The sequence below is a fragment of the Populus euphratica genome, unplaced genomic scaffold (genome assembly GCF_000495115.2).
Source record: "Populus euphratica unplaced genomic scaffold, PopEup_1.0 scaffold101.1, whole genome shotgun sequence".
NCBI classification, from domain to species: domain Eukaryota; kingdom Viridiplantae; phylum Streptophyta; class Magnoliopsida; order Malpighiales; family Salicaceae; genus Populus; species Populus euphratica.
In genome coordinates this window covers 763,191-782,247 of record NW_011499894.1, presented here as the reverse complement: position 1 = coordinate 782,247, position 19,057 = coordinate 763,191, and the positions used below count along the sequence as shown (strand labels likewise).

Genomic DNA, 19,057 nt, shown 5'->3' with positions numbered 1-19,057 from the left:
TTTTTTTTTTTAAAAAAAAAAAAGGGGTTTTGAGTTTGTAAGGATGTTACGATGTGTTTTAAAATTGATTTTATGAAATTAAATTTTAATTGTTTTTAAATTTTTTTTGAAAGAACAAGAACCTCTTTTTTTTCTCTGTTCATGGATTATTTTTAGGCTTTGATTATTGAATTTAATTTAACTTCAATTTTATTATTGGAAGTTATGTTGGCATAGTTTTATATGTTGATATTTGATCTATTTCAATTTGCATGCTCTCACATATCTAATATGTTATGAAATATTCTAATATTAAATTAAAGATTGATTCTATAAAATTGAGCTTCAGGTTATTCTTGAAAAAAAATAACATACCAAGAAGTATAATTAACATTGAGAAAAGGGATCGTTTTCAATTACATTTATCAAAAAGCACAAAAAACTTTGATTTTTTTCATATTTGATCCATCCATGTTCTTTAAGGTTTTTATAATTTGTTTCTAAACTATACTTTTTATGTTTATATATTTGAATGTTAAGAGAGGAGAGAAAAACTATAAAAAAACAAAAAGGAGAGAGAAATTATATGTTAAATCACATTCAAATCATAAAAAAACCAAACTTGATGTTAATAAGTTTGTTTTAAAAAAAGAAGTTCAATAAAGATTATTTTTGTTTTCAAATATATGAGGAAAATACATGGATACTTATGAATTTTATTTTGATTTGGTTTGATTTATAATTTTAAATTGATTAAAAAATGTTTTTAGGTTGCAAATAGCTTTATAAAATCTTTTAGGTTATTTTGAAGTATTTTAGGTGAAAAGAAGTTGAAATTAATTTCTAGAATCCTAAAACACAATCTCCAACTTTTTAACCATCAGATATGATTGGGACGTGAACTAGAAAAAGATGTATTGTTTATTATTTTTTTTTTAAATAATAAATAATACATTGTTTGCCCAACAAAAAACAAATCTAGTGTGTAAGCCTAATTTTCTAGGACTATGTACTGGGGGCCATATTAATGGAGTCGGGCACAAGTATTATTTTTTTAAAATATTCCTTTAATTTAATTATTTTTTATATGATTTTAAAAAAAAATGTTTTTAGGTTGCAAATAGCTTTATAAAAGCTTTTAGGTTATTTTGAAGTATTTTAGGTGAAAAGAAGTTGAAATTAATTTCTAGAATCCTAAAACACAATCTCCAACTTTTTAACCATCAGATATGATTGGGACGTGAACTAGAAAAAGATGTATTGTTTATTATTTTTTTTTTAAATAATAAATAATACATTGTTTGCCCAACAAAAAACAAATCTAGTGTGTAAGCCTAATTTTCTAGGACTATGTACTGGGGGCCATATTAATGGAGTCGGGCACAAGTATTATTTTTTTAAAATATTCCTTTAATTTAATTATTTTTTATATGATTTTAAAATAAAATAATCATAAAATTATTAAAATGATATCAAATAATTCCATTTAGGTGATGGTTTTATGTTAAGATTAAAATTTACTTTATGGATAATTATACATTAACTTAATATGCGAGAGTTTTAAAATTTTTGTTTATTAATATTCCATTAAAATAAAATATTTATTTTAATAAATTTCAATTTTATATTTATATATGTTTTTTTTTCAAATTTATTATACTTATATTTGTCATTAGGGCGTGTAAAAATTATTTTTTTATTGAAATTATTATGAATATTTATTGTAATTATCTTTAGTTTTTATTCAATAAATCATGTTATAAATAAAAAAGACATGTTTTGCCAAAAACATAAAAAAATTACATGAGTAAAAAAAAAAAAAAATCGACTGAATGAAACACACACCCCTCCGGAATATAGATCAAGGTCTTTTTCACTAATATTTATTTTAATTTTTAAATAATTAAATAAAAATATATTTAAAAAAAAATACTCCGCGGCAATGCGTCTCCTGTATAACTAAATCTAAACAAAAAGTCAACTTTCATATGGTTGACAATGACATTATTAGTTATTAATTTGATTTATTTGAGAGGGAATAAGGGGAATGTGGTCGCTTTCATCACGAAACTTAACTTATTAAGTTGTACAATCAACTAATAACGTGTTTGAATATTCCTTTGACAAAAAAAAAAAACTATGATTGGTCACCAGCAAAATATAACTAACTTTGCTAATACATAATCAATTGGTATTAGAAAAAAAAAACAAAAAAAAAGAAAGAAAGAAAAGAGTATGATACCTTTTCCTTCTATCGGATAATTCCATGGTCAAGTCTTCATCATCTGCTTTTTACCATATCTTTTTTAAAAAAAGTATATTACTTTAGTTTTAATATACAAAAACTAATATAATAGCAGTCAGCCGTCCATAAAAAAAAATAAAAAACTATTGTTTTTAAGTTTAAAAGGTGTTTTTAAAATTTATTTTTATTTAATTTTTTTTTAATAATACCAAATCATTTTGATGCTATAATATTAAAAAAATTTAAAAAACAAAAAATATTATCTTAATATATTTTTAAATAAAAAATACTTTTAAAAGATAATTTCTGCCCGTATCTCCATTCAACAATGATATACTGAAATGGCAAGACAAACTTTTTTTTAATTTTTATGCTGCAGTGATGATTGACCTGGACCTACCATATATAAGAGGCCTATGCTCATTCAAAAGGGGCAACTAAAATCTCAGACGCCGGCTAAGAGATGCCCTGGCCCAACCACGGTTGTCAAAACCATGCACTTCACTTCTTCACGATCCAGGAACGACAACAAGGAAATTTTGAAGGATATTGCTAAATTAATTACATTTTAAATTTATTTTTAAAAAATTATCAATTCAAATTTTAAAAATTTTAAAATTAATAAAAATTTATATAATTAATTAAAATATGTGTATGCTAACCATAACACTCATATTAATAATAAAGACAAAGACAACAAAGGGAAACCTGACCGAGCCCCTGCTGTATTATCCCATTTTCAATTGAATTCTAAATTCTCGAAAGGTTTTGTGCTTTTTTTAAGAACATAGAAAGAGATTTGTCTAGTAGATCTTTACTTCAAGCTGTGCATGTTCATATAATGATTTTATTTTAAAAAATTATTTTTGATGATAAAACATTAAAATAATTTAAGAGTATAAAAAATTTAATTTTAAATTAAAATAAAAAAAAACACCCTTTTAAACGGTTCCCGACAGCCCTAAAAATGCTCTCTCACGTGTCGTTGTCACCCGCCGCACAAACACCACCTTACTTTAATATGGTGGCAGCTTTGAACGTGAAGCCACTGTCTTGCATCCCCCCCCTATTATTTTATTTTGACTTTATTTGTTAACCTGTTGTTTTTGTCCTTTTTAATTATTTTTGTTTATCACAGGCGCCATGAGAGGGAGAGGACCACAGGGTACATGTGAGACTAGGTGAAGATCATCGAATTAATTAAGGTTTTCAAGGCATAGATTAGATTCAATCATGATTAAAAAAACATTAATGAGAAAACAACAGCAGTGCTTAAAGGGGGATCTTCTCTTGTCTCTGGCAATTAACAATAAACTAACAGCAATGGCTGTAATAAGTTAAGATTATGCATTTACCCAAGCCAGATTCTCTTGTACTTCGTTTCCCCACTTTTATTTTTTAAAACAACTGTACGAAGGCGTAACCTCATGCCCCTATCGATCGACGGCGAGGAGAGACTAGACATTGATTTCATGGTATTGAATTTCTAAACAGCTCAGTTGGTTGAATTTATATCTTTTTCTGAAAGGTGGTTTGCCTTTCATCTCTTGCGAGGGAGACTCTCGCTAGACATATTATTTCAATAATTATCCATGCAAGTTACTCTTACGATGCCGTTTTATCTTCATCAGCTCATGTATATGTTATATAAAAAATCTACTCTGTCTCCGTTAACCCAAGAGAAGCATACTTGTTCTTCAGTTAAATAGATTCATCAACAAACAACTATTTTAATTACAGTTGTTATATAGTTAATCTAAATTACCTTTTTAAAAGTATTGTTTTCTATAATATTTTTAAAACAATTCTTGAAGCTATCCTATATTTTCATTCAGAACTTCGCATTTGATTTTACTAATCAAAACAAGTTTAACCCAGTTCAATTCTAAATTTACATGCTAATGTAATATTTTTTAAAATAAAAATTAAATATTATTTTTTCTAACTTGGAAGTAACATAATGCCTTTTTTTTAAAAAAAAAATCGTCATAGATGGTAATAGGAGATAATAAACATGGTCGAATCTATGTAGAGCAAAGCACCGCCAAAGGTTGTTCAAGGTCTTATAGATATATAAAAAAATATGAAAATAAATGGATTCCTCCTTTTCTCCTTTTAAGACGTGGATTTTATTCATTTTGAAGAACCAAGAATTATTCCTATTAATTTCACCCCCACATAAAAATTCCCTAATTTTGATACCAGCGCCCAAAAAAAAAGAAGTGAAAGCATGCAGGCTACTACGGGCTTTCGAATGGCCAATTCTGTAAATATGAGAAGAAGCAGTGGTACTTATGAAGTGGAAATGCGGCGCCTGCGAGAGATATGATCAGAGGCAGGCACGGAGGGAAAGTGAAAAGACTGGAAGGGACGAATCAGATGCGGCATGAATCTTGTTCTCGAAGGATCTAACGGTGACGTCAACCGTTTAACTGGTCAACAGGCTTTTTTAGCCCCCCCCTTCCTGTATTTAATTATTTATAAATGTATATGCCTTATCCACGGTATCGGTTCCACTATTCTCGAGGATTAACGGCGTCATCGTCACTTGATCCACCCTCTCTCCCCTGAATGATTGTTTCTTTCCACTACCAATCTCAAATTGTGTAGTTTTTGTTCTTCCTTTTTAACCAATTCTACAAAATGAAATTGAAAATCTGTAGGAGAAATTGAGCATAGTAATTTAGATAAAAAATTTTATTTTTATAACCAATTCTACAAAATGAAATTGAAAATATGTTGGGGAAATTGAGCATAGTAATTTAGATAATTTTTTTTTTTATGTTGGGATATATTTTTCACTCAATAACCTCTAAAAAAATATTACCATTATTAATAATATTTATAAAAATTTCAACAATGTGTTTTAGTTAGCAAATCAATATTTTTATAATTAATTTTATATGCATGCATGGATCGTTATAACTAGAAAAAAAAAGAAGTAAATCTTTATAAAATAATTAAATAAATTATCAGTTATATAAATTAATAATCATTTAAAATTCAAAATTCATCTTTAACACCTGCTAGATTTTTAATTTTTAATTAATCGATATGAATGAAAACATATTTTCTTTTACTTTTGATTTTGTATATGTACATACATGATTTGCTTGTTTCCTAACCTAACTTGTTTCATTTTAATATATTATATTTTTATATTTAATAAAAAAACAATTCAAAATTAATAATTATTTAAATAATATTAGAAAACAATTTGTGCAAGGGCATTTTGGTAAGCAGGAAAAGACACAAAATTTAGGTGGAGAGATGAGATTGAGTGCTTTCTGTACTTTAAACCATTGGCTTCATAACCTTTTCTCACAAACAAAGAGGAAAGATTAACATTTGCCTCTCCCCATCTATTTTTGTCTCCCTCTCTCTATAACTCCCATAACCACCACCTCTACCTCCTCCTCCTCCTTCTCTCTCCCCCCACCTTTAAGCTCAAGATCTTCCTCGCTTTCGGTGCTTTGAAGAGAAAATCTGATGCTCCTATTTGACCTCTTCTCTTCTTTCTCAAAAACTCACCTTCCTTTCTCTCTCTCACTTTCATTCTTTTCGTTTGACAATACATATATACCATACCATCAATAAAACCCTTTTCTTGAGGTTTTTCGTTCTACTCATTAAGCTTTGTATGCTTCTCTTAAAATGGTTTAAACTTTTTCCTTTCTTGGTTGCTTCCTCTTCAAGATCTTATCTCTACTCTGCTTAAAAAATAAGCTGACAATTTTTTTCTTTCAAGAAAGTGATACTAAAATATTCCCAGAATTTTCTTTGAGCTATAATAAAGTGGTTCCTCTTGGGGTATGTGTAAATGGTTCTTCAGCATCAAATCTATTAACTTGAGCCCACAATAGTTTAGAAGAAACAGAGAGAAAGAGAGTAAAACAGAGCGTATGCCAATGGATTCAAGTAGTAATAACAACTATCATCAACAAAATCAACCCAGTTCAGGGTTATTGAGATTTCGCTCAGCTCCAAGTTCACTTCTTGCAAGTTTTAATGACAGCGGAGTTCACAATGATTCTGTTTTGAATTACCAAGAGTTTGAGGATAAATCTGCAGCAAGAGTGAGAGAGGAAGCTGTTAACTATTCAAACTTTCCGCGGAGTTATTCAGGTTTGCCTCCTCATTATCCAAGACAGACCTCGGCCACGAATTCTTCAGCTATGGATAGTTCATATGGTTTGATTGGTTCAATCTCAATGGGTCATCATGAGCAACTTAAAAGAGTTGATTCAAGTCTAGCCAGGCAGAATAGCTCTCCTCCTGGACTTTTTGGGAACGTTTCTGTTCAAAATGGTATTTTCTTATTCTCATTTCCAAATGGCGTGCTTTTCAGCGATTTGTTAATCATATGATTGTTTAGATTTGTATTGTTGGGAGTGTCTTTTACTTTGGAGGTTCATTTATTGAAAATAATATACATGTTAGCTTCACATACTTATGTCAGACGTTTTGTTTTTAGAAGCTCATTTGCTTTGAAGATAGAGCAGACAAGTCATTGTACTTGATGCATGTATTAGGGCAATTCATACAAGGTGTGCATGCAAATTCCATTGAGTTTTGAATACTGAAGAAAAAATCTCAACTTTTAAGATGTTTGATGGGATTAGTAGAAAGAATGAACTATAGAAAACATTTTATTGATGCAATTAAAAGGGGTGTTTCTCTCTCTCTGCTGAACGAGTTGTTTAGACACTAAGAATTAACATGACTAGAAAATAATCGAAGAATCGTCAGGAATTCAAATTTCCTCTGATACCATGATGATCAAGAATCAGAAGAGCATTTAAAAGAAGAAACTTTTAAGTGTTCATATATTGTTGTGGTAGAGGGTAGAAGGAATAATTGAAAATATCTCAGTAAATTGCAGGCTATCCTGGGTGGAATGGTACTAATGGAGAAGCAAATTCAAGATTGAAGAGTCAACTTAGCTTCTCGTCAAGAGCACCTTCTTCCTTAGGCTTTCGGTCACAGATTTCTGAAATTGGGAGCGAAAGCATTGAGGCAGGCAGCCCTAGTGCTGACAGTCGATTTCATAGCAGTCATGGGTTTCCATATGGTTCTTGGAACAATTCGCATTTGTCAGAGAATTTTAGCAGCATGAAAAGAGATCAAGAAAATGGAAATCTGTTTTCTAATAATGCTCAGGTATACATTTGTGTACTAGGTGTTTAGTTATCCATTACTGCTCATTGCTCAAGTTCTAATCCAAATGGTTGTGTCAATTTAGAACGGAGAGCTTGGAAATCGCACTCATGTATTCGCTCATCACTTGAGTTTACCAAAGACTTCAGCTGAAATGGTTGCCATGGAGAAGTTCCTTCATTTGCAAGATTCTGTTCCTTGCAAAATTAGAGCAAAGCGTGGTTGTGCCACTCACCCTCGAAGTATTGCAGAAAGAGTATGATTAATTATCGCCATGCCATTCAGATTTCATTTTTCAGTATTCATGTATCAGATATCGAACCTCCCTCCATTCTTATAGTTTTGGTCATCTGCCCAATCAGTTGTCGTAGTTATTACAATTAGATTATATGGAATAAACTATTTTCAGGTAAGAAGAACTCGGATCAGCGAAAGAATGAGGAAACTACAAGAGCTTGTCCCAAACATGGACAAGGTAGGATATTGCCATATACAATTCAGCTCCAAAGTTATCTCGGGAAACTGACAGTGTTTTTCCTCTTTGCAGCAAACAAACACAGCAGACATGCTAGATTTGGCTGTAGATTACATCAAAGACCTTCAGAAGCAGTACAAGGTACGAAGGCGAAAGATGAAAAACGTAGGAGTTTTTTCCAAACATACCATCTTCTTTTCATTCACAAATCTGTGTTCTTTTGCAGACACTCAGCGACAACAGAGCCAACTGCAAGTGCTTAAGCAAGCAGAAACCAGTGCAAAACAAAATTGTTTGAGGTGCTTCTGTACAGAAATCTAAGGGGCTTTAGGACCTGTTCTTATTGATCTTCAGTATCAAAAGCAAAATATTTTTGTTTCAGTGGGCAAGATGTAGTAAGTTCGGTAGAAATCTCCACCCATTCTGATCCTGAAGCAAACAAAGCTTCCGATCACACGACCTGATATAAAGAGAAAAATGTATAGAACATGTTGTAATGCATCAATTCCTTGTCATGAAAAGATAAATGCATGAATTTCCTTGTGCTGTCTTGTTGTATCTTTCTAGATATATAATTAATTAAAGAAGTGTCAATCATTGTAATCTTGATCCTTGGCACATCACAGAATGAGAGGAGGAGTGGAATATATCCAGTTGACTGAACAAATTCATCCAATTTTTCAATCCCTGACAAGAAGAGTGGATTAACAAGGCAAGTTGAGTCTTTCTACTTCGATGTATAGCCTGAACTGGACTGATTCAATGACCTTAATTAGTTGTTTTGTTCCTTTTCCAATCTAAATCAACCGGCGCTGGTGAGTGGTAAATGACTGCATCTATATGTATTCGAAAGTTGTTTGATGCATGCATTTCGAGAGCCTTGCACGCCGTTCTCGAGAAATACGATCACGAGCATGTTTGGAATTTTGGAATATTTTAAAATGCAAAAAATTATTATGTTAATTGTATAGGAAAATCTCAAATACCCCCAAGTACATAGGGTTCTTGATCGAGTCCCTGCATTTTTTTTAACAGTTTGGGCAAAAACCTTATAAAATTCGAAATACTTGAAGGCTATAACATCGTAAACAGTTTCTCAGCTGTCGTATTATTTCATACACCCAAACCATTATCTATAGAGATAGTATTTAGCTTCCTAAATATTAGAATGATGCAAAAACAATATTCCATTTTAAGAATTTCCAACATTAATATTTGTTCATCTTGACATGAAATTAAAAGGCTCAAATTTAAAATTAATTATCCAAGGACTAGTAAATGTATGTTTCCTCTCTAAAAAATCTTAATGTATGTATTAGAGGGGAGAGAAGATAGCATAGTAAATCTATGTATTTTTCAAATTTTTACATTCGAGTAATCAGGAAAAAATATTAAAAATACATAGCCACTTTGGAGAGAGAATTTTTTTTCCTAATTTAGTTAATTTATTATTTTTTATGATATTAAAAAGGCATTAAAACCTAACTTAGGAATCAGTAAGTTTATAAAATGAATTGTTAATTAGGATTTTAACGTTCCTATTATATTTATAAAAAAAATGAGAAAAAATTAATAAGTTAATAAGATGAATTTTAAGCCGGATTTCAATACCCTTTTTATATTCTTGTGAAGATTTAAAAATAATGAAAAAGAGGGAAATTTCTTGTCATAACGGAGTTTTACACGGCGTCGCTGCCGCATCCTGTTAGCTCCACATTCATATATCCAAAATTTTACTTGATTGCAACAATTTTTAAAGTCAACATATCAATTTGAAAAAGAATTGAAAAAATTTACAAATTAAATACAGCATTTCAATTTTAGAGGGCCATGAACTCCTAGTTTTTGTAAAGTTGCAGCAAACCCTTATATATTTATGTAATATGTGAAATACCACCGTATAGATGCCATGAATCACTGTAGTTTGGACAAAGGATTCATTGTTTTACCCTTAAAAAATCTACAAAGATTAATTTGGTTTTTAAAGGTAAAATGATATTTTTCATGAGATTCATTCGTTATTCTAAAATTATCTAAGAGCATTTTGGTTTTTTTTTTATATAATTTTTTTGTAATTTAATTTATCTTGTCATCCTCTTTCTTCACAGACAATGTTTCGAATTCACATATTAGCCTTTTAAATTATTTTTTTTGAATTTGGTCCCTTTTTTATTTTTTATTTGTTTTATTTTTATTAATTTTTTTTAATTTTTTATATTTCATCTTTTATTTTATTTGTTTCTCAATTTTTTTAATTGTTGTTTTTTTTATTTAAGATAAATTTTGAATTTTTTTTCTAATATCACTCTCCTTTTTTCTTTCTTTGAGACTTGATGATCATTTTTTTTATTGTTATTTTTTTGATGAATTTTTTAAATTGATATTTTTTTTTATTAATTTCATCATTTAATATTAAATTGATTGAGAATTAAGTTTTTTAATTGAATTAGGTTTATGATTTCACAAGTTAAAAATTTTAAAAATTAACTCAAATTCAAAAAAATTATTTTGATTAATTACTATGAATTGAAATAGTTAATTTATCGCTTTAAAAAAAATTTTACACTCACCCTCCTTCAATTACTGTGGATTAGATATTTTTAAATTGATTGAGGTTGCTAGTTTCTTTTTACAATTTTCTTGCATAGTTCAATTACTATAATAAAATTAAAAACAAAACAATACTATACTTTGATCTAGGTTTTGTATTTTTTTTGAAATTTCACTTAGCACAATATAAATACTTTATTATTCTTAAAATCAAAACCTTAAAGCTTGATTTTAGGGGCTTATTCATAATCTTATATTTTTTTTTGTGGTTACAATCATTTGGTCTTAGGAGTAGTTTGAAATTTTAATCGTCATCAATAATAATTTTAAAAAATTATTGGAGCGTGTAAATCATTTCATTGTCATCAGGCCAATGACGAAACCACATAGGAGCAAGAGGGGGCAATTGCCCCCTCGCCCTCTAAATTAGCAAGCCTCCAGCAAGAGAAGCATTTGATGGCGAGGTAAAAGCACAAGGATGAATGCCCTTAGTCATCTCTTTGATAATCCGATTCAACAATGCTATTTTTTATTTCATTTTAATTATTTCATGATATAAAGCTGTGTTATCTTTTTAAATGATTTATATAAATTAATAGTAGATAAATCAACATCTGAATTAAATAAAATATAAGGATTTAATAGCTAAATCAAACGTAATATAATAATAAAAAAATTAATCAAAACTAATATAAAATTGTGTTACTTTTTTATTTGTTTCATTATATAATTTTAGTTTTATTTCTTTATAATTAGTTATTGAAAATGTTAGAGTTTATAATAATTTATGGGTTTTTTGAATGTAATATGTGTATGGATAATATTATATGCTAATAGATATGAATTGAAATGAGTTTTGATGAATTAATAAGTATTTTATTATGAATTTCATATGAAAAATGATGATAATAAATTTATTCATGAATAAAAATAAAGTACAAGACAACTAAAAAAAATTAAAGATATAATAAATTAATTAAAAAAATATTTAATATTTATATTTAATCCACTTATAAATAACAACAAGTTAGCAAGAACAACATTAATTTGTGACAATCTTTTTAAGCTATGATTGTAGATGTTATGAACCATATATCATTATAGAATTGTTGCCAATGTAGATGTTATGTACCATATATCATTATAGAATTGTTGCCAAGAACTTTTGTAATCCTTAAAAAATTTAGAAATAAATAAATACTTTTTTTTTTGTATATATTGAGAAAGATATTTTTAATGAGATTAAAAATAAAATTATTATGAAATAGTTTTAAAATATTAAATCTCGAAGAGAATAATTATAATGTAAGTTTTTTATTTTAAAAGTATTCTTAAATTAATTTTGCTTAACTTGAGTTGATATATATTTTTCAAATTAATTTCTACATATAACATATGTATATATAATATATAATATATAATATTTGTTAATAATATGTCCCCTCATTTAAAAACTCCTAGCTCCGCTACGGCATCAGACAACGCGTGTGACAACTTAAAATAATAAAAAAATATCTTTTCTTAATATTTTTTGATTCATCTTGGTAGGACCAATGACAACTTAAAATGATAAAAAAATATATTTTCTTAATATTTTTTTATTCATCTTGATAGGACCAACTTCCCTGAATGATGTGTGCATGATGATTTCATCCGATTTAACTCTGGTGTTTTTTTTTCTCCTCCATAATTTGCATGTTGTTCCAAAGAAATTCACAACAATCATTCAAAATTTAAATTACAAGAATTTACCTAAAAATCATGCAACTAAAAAATTAATAATTTTTTTTTAAATTACTACTAGAATTCAAACCCAAATGAAACAATAAAACTTGTTAACCGGACGAAACCCACCAGGTTTATTATCCAAGGACTAAGAGTGATGAGGCTAGACCAAGGAGCAAGTGGATCGACATTAATGGAGGTAACACAGAGATGGAGTATAAAAAGTGTCAGCGAACCAAGTCCTGAAGGCTGATATGTCTCGAGCTCGCATTTGTGCATGAGACGACGGATGTACGTCCCGTGGAGTAGAAGGATAAAAAACTTGAATTCGTGAAGTCAATTTATCAAGCCCTCAAAGGGCTCCAATATGCAATTATATAAGTAATTAAGACACAATTAACTCTCATCTCTTCGAGAGTGTGGAGATGGTGGGCTCATATCATAAATATCGAGTGATTAATCATGATGGATTTTTTAATCCACCTCTTAATCACATCCTTGATCGATTTTATATACTATTTAATTTTAAAAAAATTACGGCATCATTTAATCAACAAGAATCAAGGCATGAAAAAAATAGAAAACCTCTAAAAATCTGTCTTAATTAGCCGATAATTATTTTTGGGTACTGGTGGTTAATTGATATAATACTCTACAAAGGAAAGTGGCATGATACTATCAACTTCATCACAGTCAACGACCCAGATCTACCCATTTGATTTACTTCTGTATCCTGCAAAGCACCAAAACCCTTACCGTAACAAACAGTTAATGGGTCCCGCAATTGCCGTTGGTCTTTCCCTCCATCTCTCCTTCTTCCTTCCTCACACCCTTGTCTTTCTCTACAACCCGTTTCACAAACAAAACCAATCATTTCTAATTATTAATTTTTTCATTCCCTTTCAAACCCTAACCCTAACCCTCATTTATAATTCCCATTTTACCCTCCATCATCCGCCAATCATTCCCATTTTACCCTTTTTCTCCCCTTGACCAGTAATTAATTCTTTTCGATCCTTTTTTCTTGAGCTTTTTTATTGATTTTAATGCTGGAACAAATAATGATGTTTTGACACCAGATCACTACAGTATCTCTCTTTTTTTGCATGGTTTTATATGTTTTTTAGGAGAGAATCTTGTGGGATTTAATTTGTGGATGCGAAAATGTCGAATTATGTTGATTACAATCAGAAGATTGATTATGTTTTCAAAATTGTCCTAATTGGAGATTCAGCAGTTGGAAAATCACAGCTTCTTGCGAGGTTTGCAAGAAATGAATTCACTGTTGATTCTAAAGCCACCATTGGGGTAGAATTCCAGACTAAAACGCTTGCTATGCATAACAAGACGGTAAAAGCACAGATTTGGGACACTGCTGGCCAAGAAAGGTGTGTGTTTTAGACACTTTCTCTTGATATTTTGTAATTGTATTTAAATTAGATCACTTGCAATGAGTTTGAGAATTAGATTTTTGAAGATTAAAAACCAGATTGGAAAATTTGTGCTTGAGAATGTGCAAGTCTAAAATAGATAATAGTGGCCTTGAGTTAATGAGCTTATAATTGAAGATATGGAATGACAGTTTGTGACAAGGTGTAACATTTACTTGTGGCATGGCTTCATAGAATTCTAATTAACATGAATAATCTAGAGGAGTCTCAGATAGATTGATGCACTGGTGAAAAATTATTTCGTCTCATGATTTGGTGGTGGATACAATATGCATCTACATATACATAGATTCAACAGGCTTCCTTGTTAGAGGATCAGGTTCAGTGCCAAGATCATGCCATTTGTTCCCAAGGTAAATATTATAGTTGCTGCTCAATTTTAATAACTTACGAGTACTATTCTATAGGTTGCATCTTTGCTACTTAATCCTCTAGTTGGACAGATCTTGTCTTGTTTGCACTCAGGGAAACAAGCGTAGGAAAAGGGATCATAAGGAAGAAAACATTAGAGGATGTCATGAATTCCCGTTCTGGTAGAATGAAAATGAGTATGGATTTCAGGAATTCCTTGTTAGGTTGGAGAACTAGAGCTGAGAGTTATAGACAGAGATACCAAGATTCAAATGACAGCTTTAGAAACTGAGAACTAGAGCTGAGAGTTATAGACAGAGATACCAAGATTCAAATGACAGCTTTAGAAACTGAGAATCTCAATTTCTTGTCCTATCATGATCTAGTAGAGAAATTTCTATCCGGTATAAGAATTCCATCTCCACATCCTTTTCTCATTCTCAAATTTAATGTTCGTTCTTTTGGGCTTGGTTCTTACTATCGTTTTCACTACAAGTCTACACCACTCGAGCAAATTCCCTTTCTTTCTCGCACAGATTCCTTGTGATTTCATATCTGAATAGAAGCTTATGTGCGGATGCTGCTAATTGTGGGAAGTTTATCAAAGAATGACCATTGCACCGGTCCTTTTTCTTAGGCCCTGTTGCTGTTTTATGTCATCTTTCTCGTTGCCGTGTAGTGTATGACTCTGTCTAGTTCGTTTGCTCCAGCTTAAAGGTTGGTTTGGCATCAATTGCAATGCCATGCTTCTGTTTTTCTTTTCTTATTGTAATCCAAACTTAGTAGCCATTGGTCTGCAACATCAAATTGTAGATAAATTAAGTGCTACAGAGGTGCATGCGTCTAGTGCCATCCATTCTTGACCATTAACGGTCTCGACCTCGAGCTTTGTCAATGCACAGTGCCATCCATTCTTGGCTGCTGTACCTATGGGCTGCCATTTCACATGAATGGAAACAACCCAACAATCATTCCTTTTTCACACATGTTATGTAATCATCCCAAACTTTTCAATTATCAAAGTCATCAGAACACATCATTTTCTTGTACTAAAGCATCATTGCAACTAAATAACCTAACATGCTATATCTAAAAGGTATTAGCGTTTGTCTTTAGGATATACCACATTTCCATTCTCAATTCATAATGATTAATTAAGTCTTTTACTGAAACTTACAATACTTATTTAAAAAAATATTTATTTTTAAATATAATATTCACTAATTGAATATTGTAGTGTGATCACAAGTTCATCATTCTAGGAATTTTTGCTCTCTGTTTCACCCTAAAAATTGCGTTTTATTTCTCCATTAGTCATTTGCTCTTCATACAAGTGTCCAACTGGCTCTCCTCCTTCATTATACGAGAATTCCATGAAAAGTTGAAAAGTTGATATACACATTGCTTTATACTCATTTTAGACACTCTATTCTATTGATTATCTATACACCTATCGTATCCATTAATATCCAGTTGTAACAACAGTTCTAAATTGATTTAAAATTAGGCTTACACAATGACCCTCACACCTTCTCATAAAGGTGTCTTTATTGCTTTTCAGAGAACGACTACACCTTTTTTTCTCTAAGATGCCATCAAGTGGTTCTAATATTCTTTACCAACATATATATTGTAAGAAAGATCATTACTATTGAATGTATGGAGTTTCTATGCATTTCAATATGCATTTCAATATTGAAGCGCTTACACCATTTCAGTATTTAAGATTCCAACTCTATCCACACCTTCAAACAAAGATGTCATTGTCTTTTTTTACAGGCAATCAAACCTCTTCAATTAGATAAAATATCTTATCTTTCCATTCTTTATATATATTGAAAAGATCTTCACTATTGTCTTCTATGATCTTAATATCATTGACTTAATAGAGGCAAAGATAAGGGGGTTGATAGGGCCTCGATTCTTGTAGGAATATTTTTTCTAACCTTGCCTTAGACAATTCATAGTTTTGACATTAAAACTAGTGAACTTTAAATTTTACTCCTTTAACTAAATTTCATAACTCTACCCCTAAATCCATCTTCTTTTTCATTATCATCATCTCTTTATAAAAAATAAAAATCACACACCACTTTCATGAGCAATTTATATCATAACATCACCACTGTTATTTTCATTCTAAATCTCAACAATCATATTATATAATTGCATTTGAAATGATTAAATTCACTAAAAGAAAATATGAAATCATTCAAATTGCATTTTAGATGCCTTAGATAGAAAATCATTCAAACAAGTATGACCTCATAAATGATTTAAATTCAACAATAAACCGGTTGTACATAGGATCCACTATACTAAATCAATTCGTTCAGTCTGCGGCTCCACTTGACTTACTTTGGCTTGGCTCAACTGGCGGCCCTACTTTGCTGACATGGCTGCTGAATGGGCTTTCATGATATGGTACTGGTCTCAGGTCAGCCAATGTGGTTTGGGTCATGCAGCGCGTCGGCAACTCCATCGTCGTGTGTGCGCACATGCAGCCACGCTGGATGTTAGTTTTTCGCTCATTTTTCACCAGCATGTTCTTCTCGACCTCGTCGTCATGATGGCATGTTAAAAACACATTTGTGACCACTTTCATTTCTAGGCAAAAATCAAAACCTAGTGTTTATCTTCAACCATGCTCTGATGACACTGGTGGTGGGAGTGGGATTAATGAGGACGCTAGCTGGTGGTGCTTCTTAGGGAGTAATATCACACACACAAAGATGGCAGCCATTGTTGAACCCTTGATTTCAGCTTCCACGCCCCAACTCTTAGCTTATACGTCGGTGAAGAAGAAACGGCTATTGATTGGACGGTGGAGAAGAGAGATTATTTCACAACATTTTCATCTTAGATTTCTTGAACACTCAGGACTATTATGGCCATACGAGACTCTCCCTTTCATGACTTCCGTGATGCGTTAGTTTAACTGTTGGAATTTTTCTACATCTCTGTCATTATTTTTCAGGACCTGTTTATATTAATCCTTCTGCTCTGTGCCTTGTTTAAGAGAATTTAAATCATATGCAAATGGCATTTTATGAGGCCTTTTCCAAATACCTTGACCAACCCAATCTTGATAATCCTCTTAATTTTATTTTTTCCCTGTCCTTTTTACTTGAAGATCTTCAGGAAACTATTGCTGCTTTAGAAGCTACTAATCCTGAAACAAAGGCTTCAGACCCTTATAGAAGTATTATCTGCAAACTTGACATTGGCTGTGAAAATCCTTTCTGATATTATTATGAAAGCAATATTTCTTAAGGCATAGACCTTGTTTGTCACATATTGAGGAGCCTTCTCTCATTTAATTTGAAGCAATCCTGAATCCCACTATCAGTATTATCAGTAATGTCATCCACTGAAAGACCTGCCAACAATTACATCATGTCCCTCTTCTTAAAACACAACAGAAGATGGAGAACTGATGCTTGAAATGCATGTTCCATTTTCATTCAGCTTAGGCAATCATTGGTTTCTCATTGAAATGAGGTTTTGCTCAAACAAATATGATCTTCACAGGGAAATATTTAGTTATATTTTTAGTGTTTGTTACAATTCTCATTTAAACATTATTAAGGAATCTCACTTTAACTTTCATTTCCTCTGAAGTCATGCTGGCCTATAGTTCATTAGCAACCTAAATACATCTATAGCCGAACAATGTGCTTGCTTGCTTGCAGAAGGTTTTAGGTCCATCCAAATTTGACATCATATATGGTGCTAATTTAGTGTGAAAAATTTCTGGCTGCAATATTTCAGATGAACAACTATACCTATGTGAAAAGCTAACTCCCTCCTTTTCCTGCCTGTTTGCTTTTGATTGGTACCTTAGTCTCTATCGGCCAGACCTTAATCCTGATTTGGTCCTAAAACACGCAATCTGATATTTGCAAGCTCTTCCATTATGTTTGTTGAAAATGAACATGTACACATAAATCTGAATCTTTTTTAGTACATTTTGTGTTTGTTCTTTCTTGGGGTGTTTCTTCTCTTCTCTCAGATACAGGGCAGTGACGAGTGCATACTACCGGGGAGCAGTTGGTGCTATGTTAGTTTATGACATGACCAAGCGCCAATCATTCGATCACATGACTAGATGGCTTGAGGAACTGAGGGGGCATGCTGATAAGAGGATTATTATCATGCTCATTGGCAACAAGTGTGACCTGGGGAGTCTCCGAGCGGTTCCGGCAGAAGATGCTAAGGAGTTTGCTCAAAGAGAGAATCTCTTCTTTATGGAGACATCAGCACTTGAGGCTACCAATGTTGAGACTGCTTTTTTAACAATGCTGACAGAAATATATAGGATAATCAGCAAGAGAACTCTTGCTGGCAATGATGAATCGGATGAAAATTCAGGTGCTTTCAAGGGAACTAGAATTCTAGTTCCTTCACAGGAGCAGAATTCTGAAAAGAAAGGTTGCTGCATGTAATTCTAACCTCCAATTTTAACATTTGTTTGAGTTTTGGGAATCGTGTTTAATTAGGCCCCTTTTTCTAAACAATGTCACATATACTCCTTGTTGTTGACTAACAGAGCCTTGGAAGGTGGGTATCCATATTGTTGACAAACAGAGTGAGGCATTTATCAGTTGAACTGGTATCTATCTATCTATCCATTATGCTGCTGCTGCTGCTGCTGTATAATTCCGTGGACGGTGATGTTCTCACAAGATTGTCAATGCAAAATCCCTTTTTTTTTTTTTGGTGAATTTTGCTATAACATATTAAATAAGAACCAGAATATCCTACATTTTTTTTTCCATTCTAACAAACAACCCAAGCTTAAGTATCATAACAGTACAGCGGAGGCATTTTACTCTGTTAAAGCGGTTGAATGTCACCGTGGTGCTTTTTTTTTAATATTTTTTATTGAAAAATATATTAAAATAATTTAAAAATACTAAAAGAAATATTAATTTAGAACAAAAAAATAAATTTTTTAAAATATTTTTCAAACATAAAAACAAACAGAGATCAAAGATGCTTCGGAGTATGGTAATAATTATTTTTTAAATTTTTTTTTTATTTTAAAACATATTAAAATAATATTTTTTTATTTTTAAAAATTATTTTTAATATTAATATATTAAAATAATTTAAAAATATAAA

General features: G+C 31.0%; 2 protein-coding genes across 3 annotated transcripts; both read left to right on the top strand.

The window, feature by feature from the left end:
- The first annotated feature begins 5,532 nt into the window (after positions 1–5,532).
- On the top strand, positions 5,533–8,572 carry LOC105131808 (transcription factor bHLH130-like). Its single transcript, XM_011034967.1, has 6 exons — positions 5,533–6,532; positions 7,107–7,384; positions 7,467–7,637; positions 7,791–7,856; positions 7,929–7,997; positions 8,083–8,572. The coding sequence occupies exons 1-6, from the start codon at positions 6,127–6,129 to the stop codon at positions 8,152–8,154; spliced, it is 1,062 nt and encodes a 353-aa protein (XP_011033269.1). The 5' UTR covers positions 5,533–6,126; the 3' UTR covers positions 8,155–8,572.
- A 4,628-nt stretch (positions 8,573–13,200) lies between these two features.
- LOC105131807 (ras-related protein RABA4d-like) lies at positions 13,201–18,591 on the top strand. Of its 2 annotated transcripts, none has more exons than XM_011034966.1 (2): positions 13,201–13,519; positions 17,946–18,591. In XM_011034966.1, the coding sequence occupies exons 1-2, from the start codon at positions 13,296–13,298 to the stop codon at positions 18,376–18,378; spliced, it is 657 nt and encodes a 218-aa protein (XP_011033268.1). In that variant the 5' UTR covers positions 13,201–13,295; the 3' UTR covers positions 18,379–18,591. The 2 variants fall into 2 exon arrangements, with proteins under 2 accessions (XP_011033268.1, XP_011033267.1); XM_011034965.1 differs by having other exon boundaries at positions 17,898–18,591.
- The last annotated feature ends 466 nt before the right edge of the window (positions 18,592–19,057 follow it).

Coding starts and splice junctions, on each gene's coding strand:
- LOC105131808 (XM_011034967.1), top strand. CDS start 6,127: ATGCCAATGGATTCAAGTAGTAATAACAACTATCATCAACAAAATCAA. Junction 6,533..7,106: donor GAACGTTTCTGTTCAAAATG/GTATTTTCTTAT, acceptor AGTAAATTGCAG/GCTATCCTGGGTGGAATGGT. Junction 7,998..8,082: donor ACCTTCAGAAGCAGTACAAG/GTACGAAGGCGA, acceptor GTTCTTTTGCAG/ACACTCAGCGACAACAGAGC.
- LOC105131807 (XM_011034965.1), top strand. CDS start 13,296: ATGTCGAATTATGTTGATTACAATCAGAAGATTGATTATGTTTTCAAA. Junction 13,520..17,897: donor GACACTGCTGGCCAAGAAAG/GTGTGTGTTTTA, acceptor AATCTTTTTTAG/TACATTTTGTGTTTGTTCTT.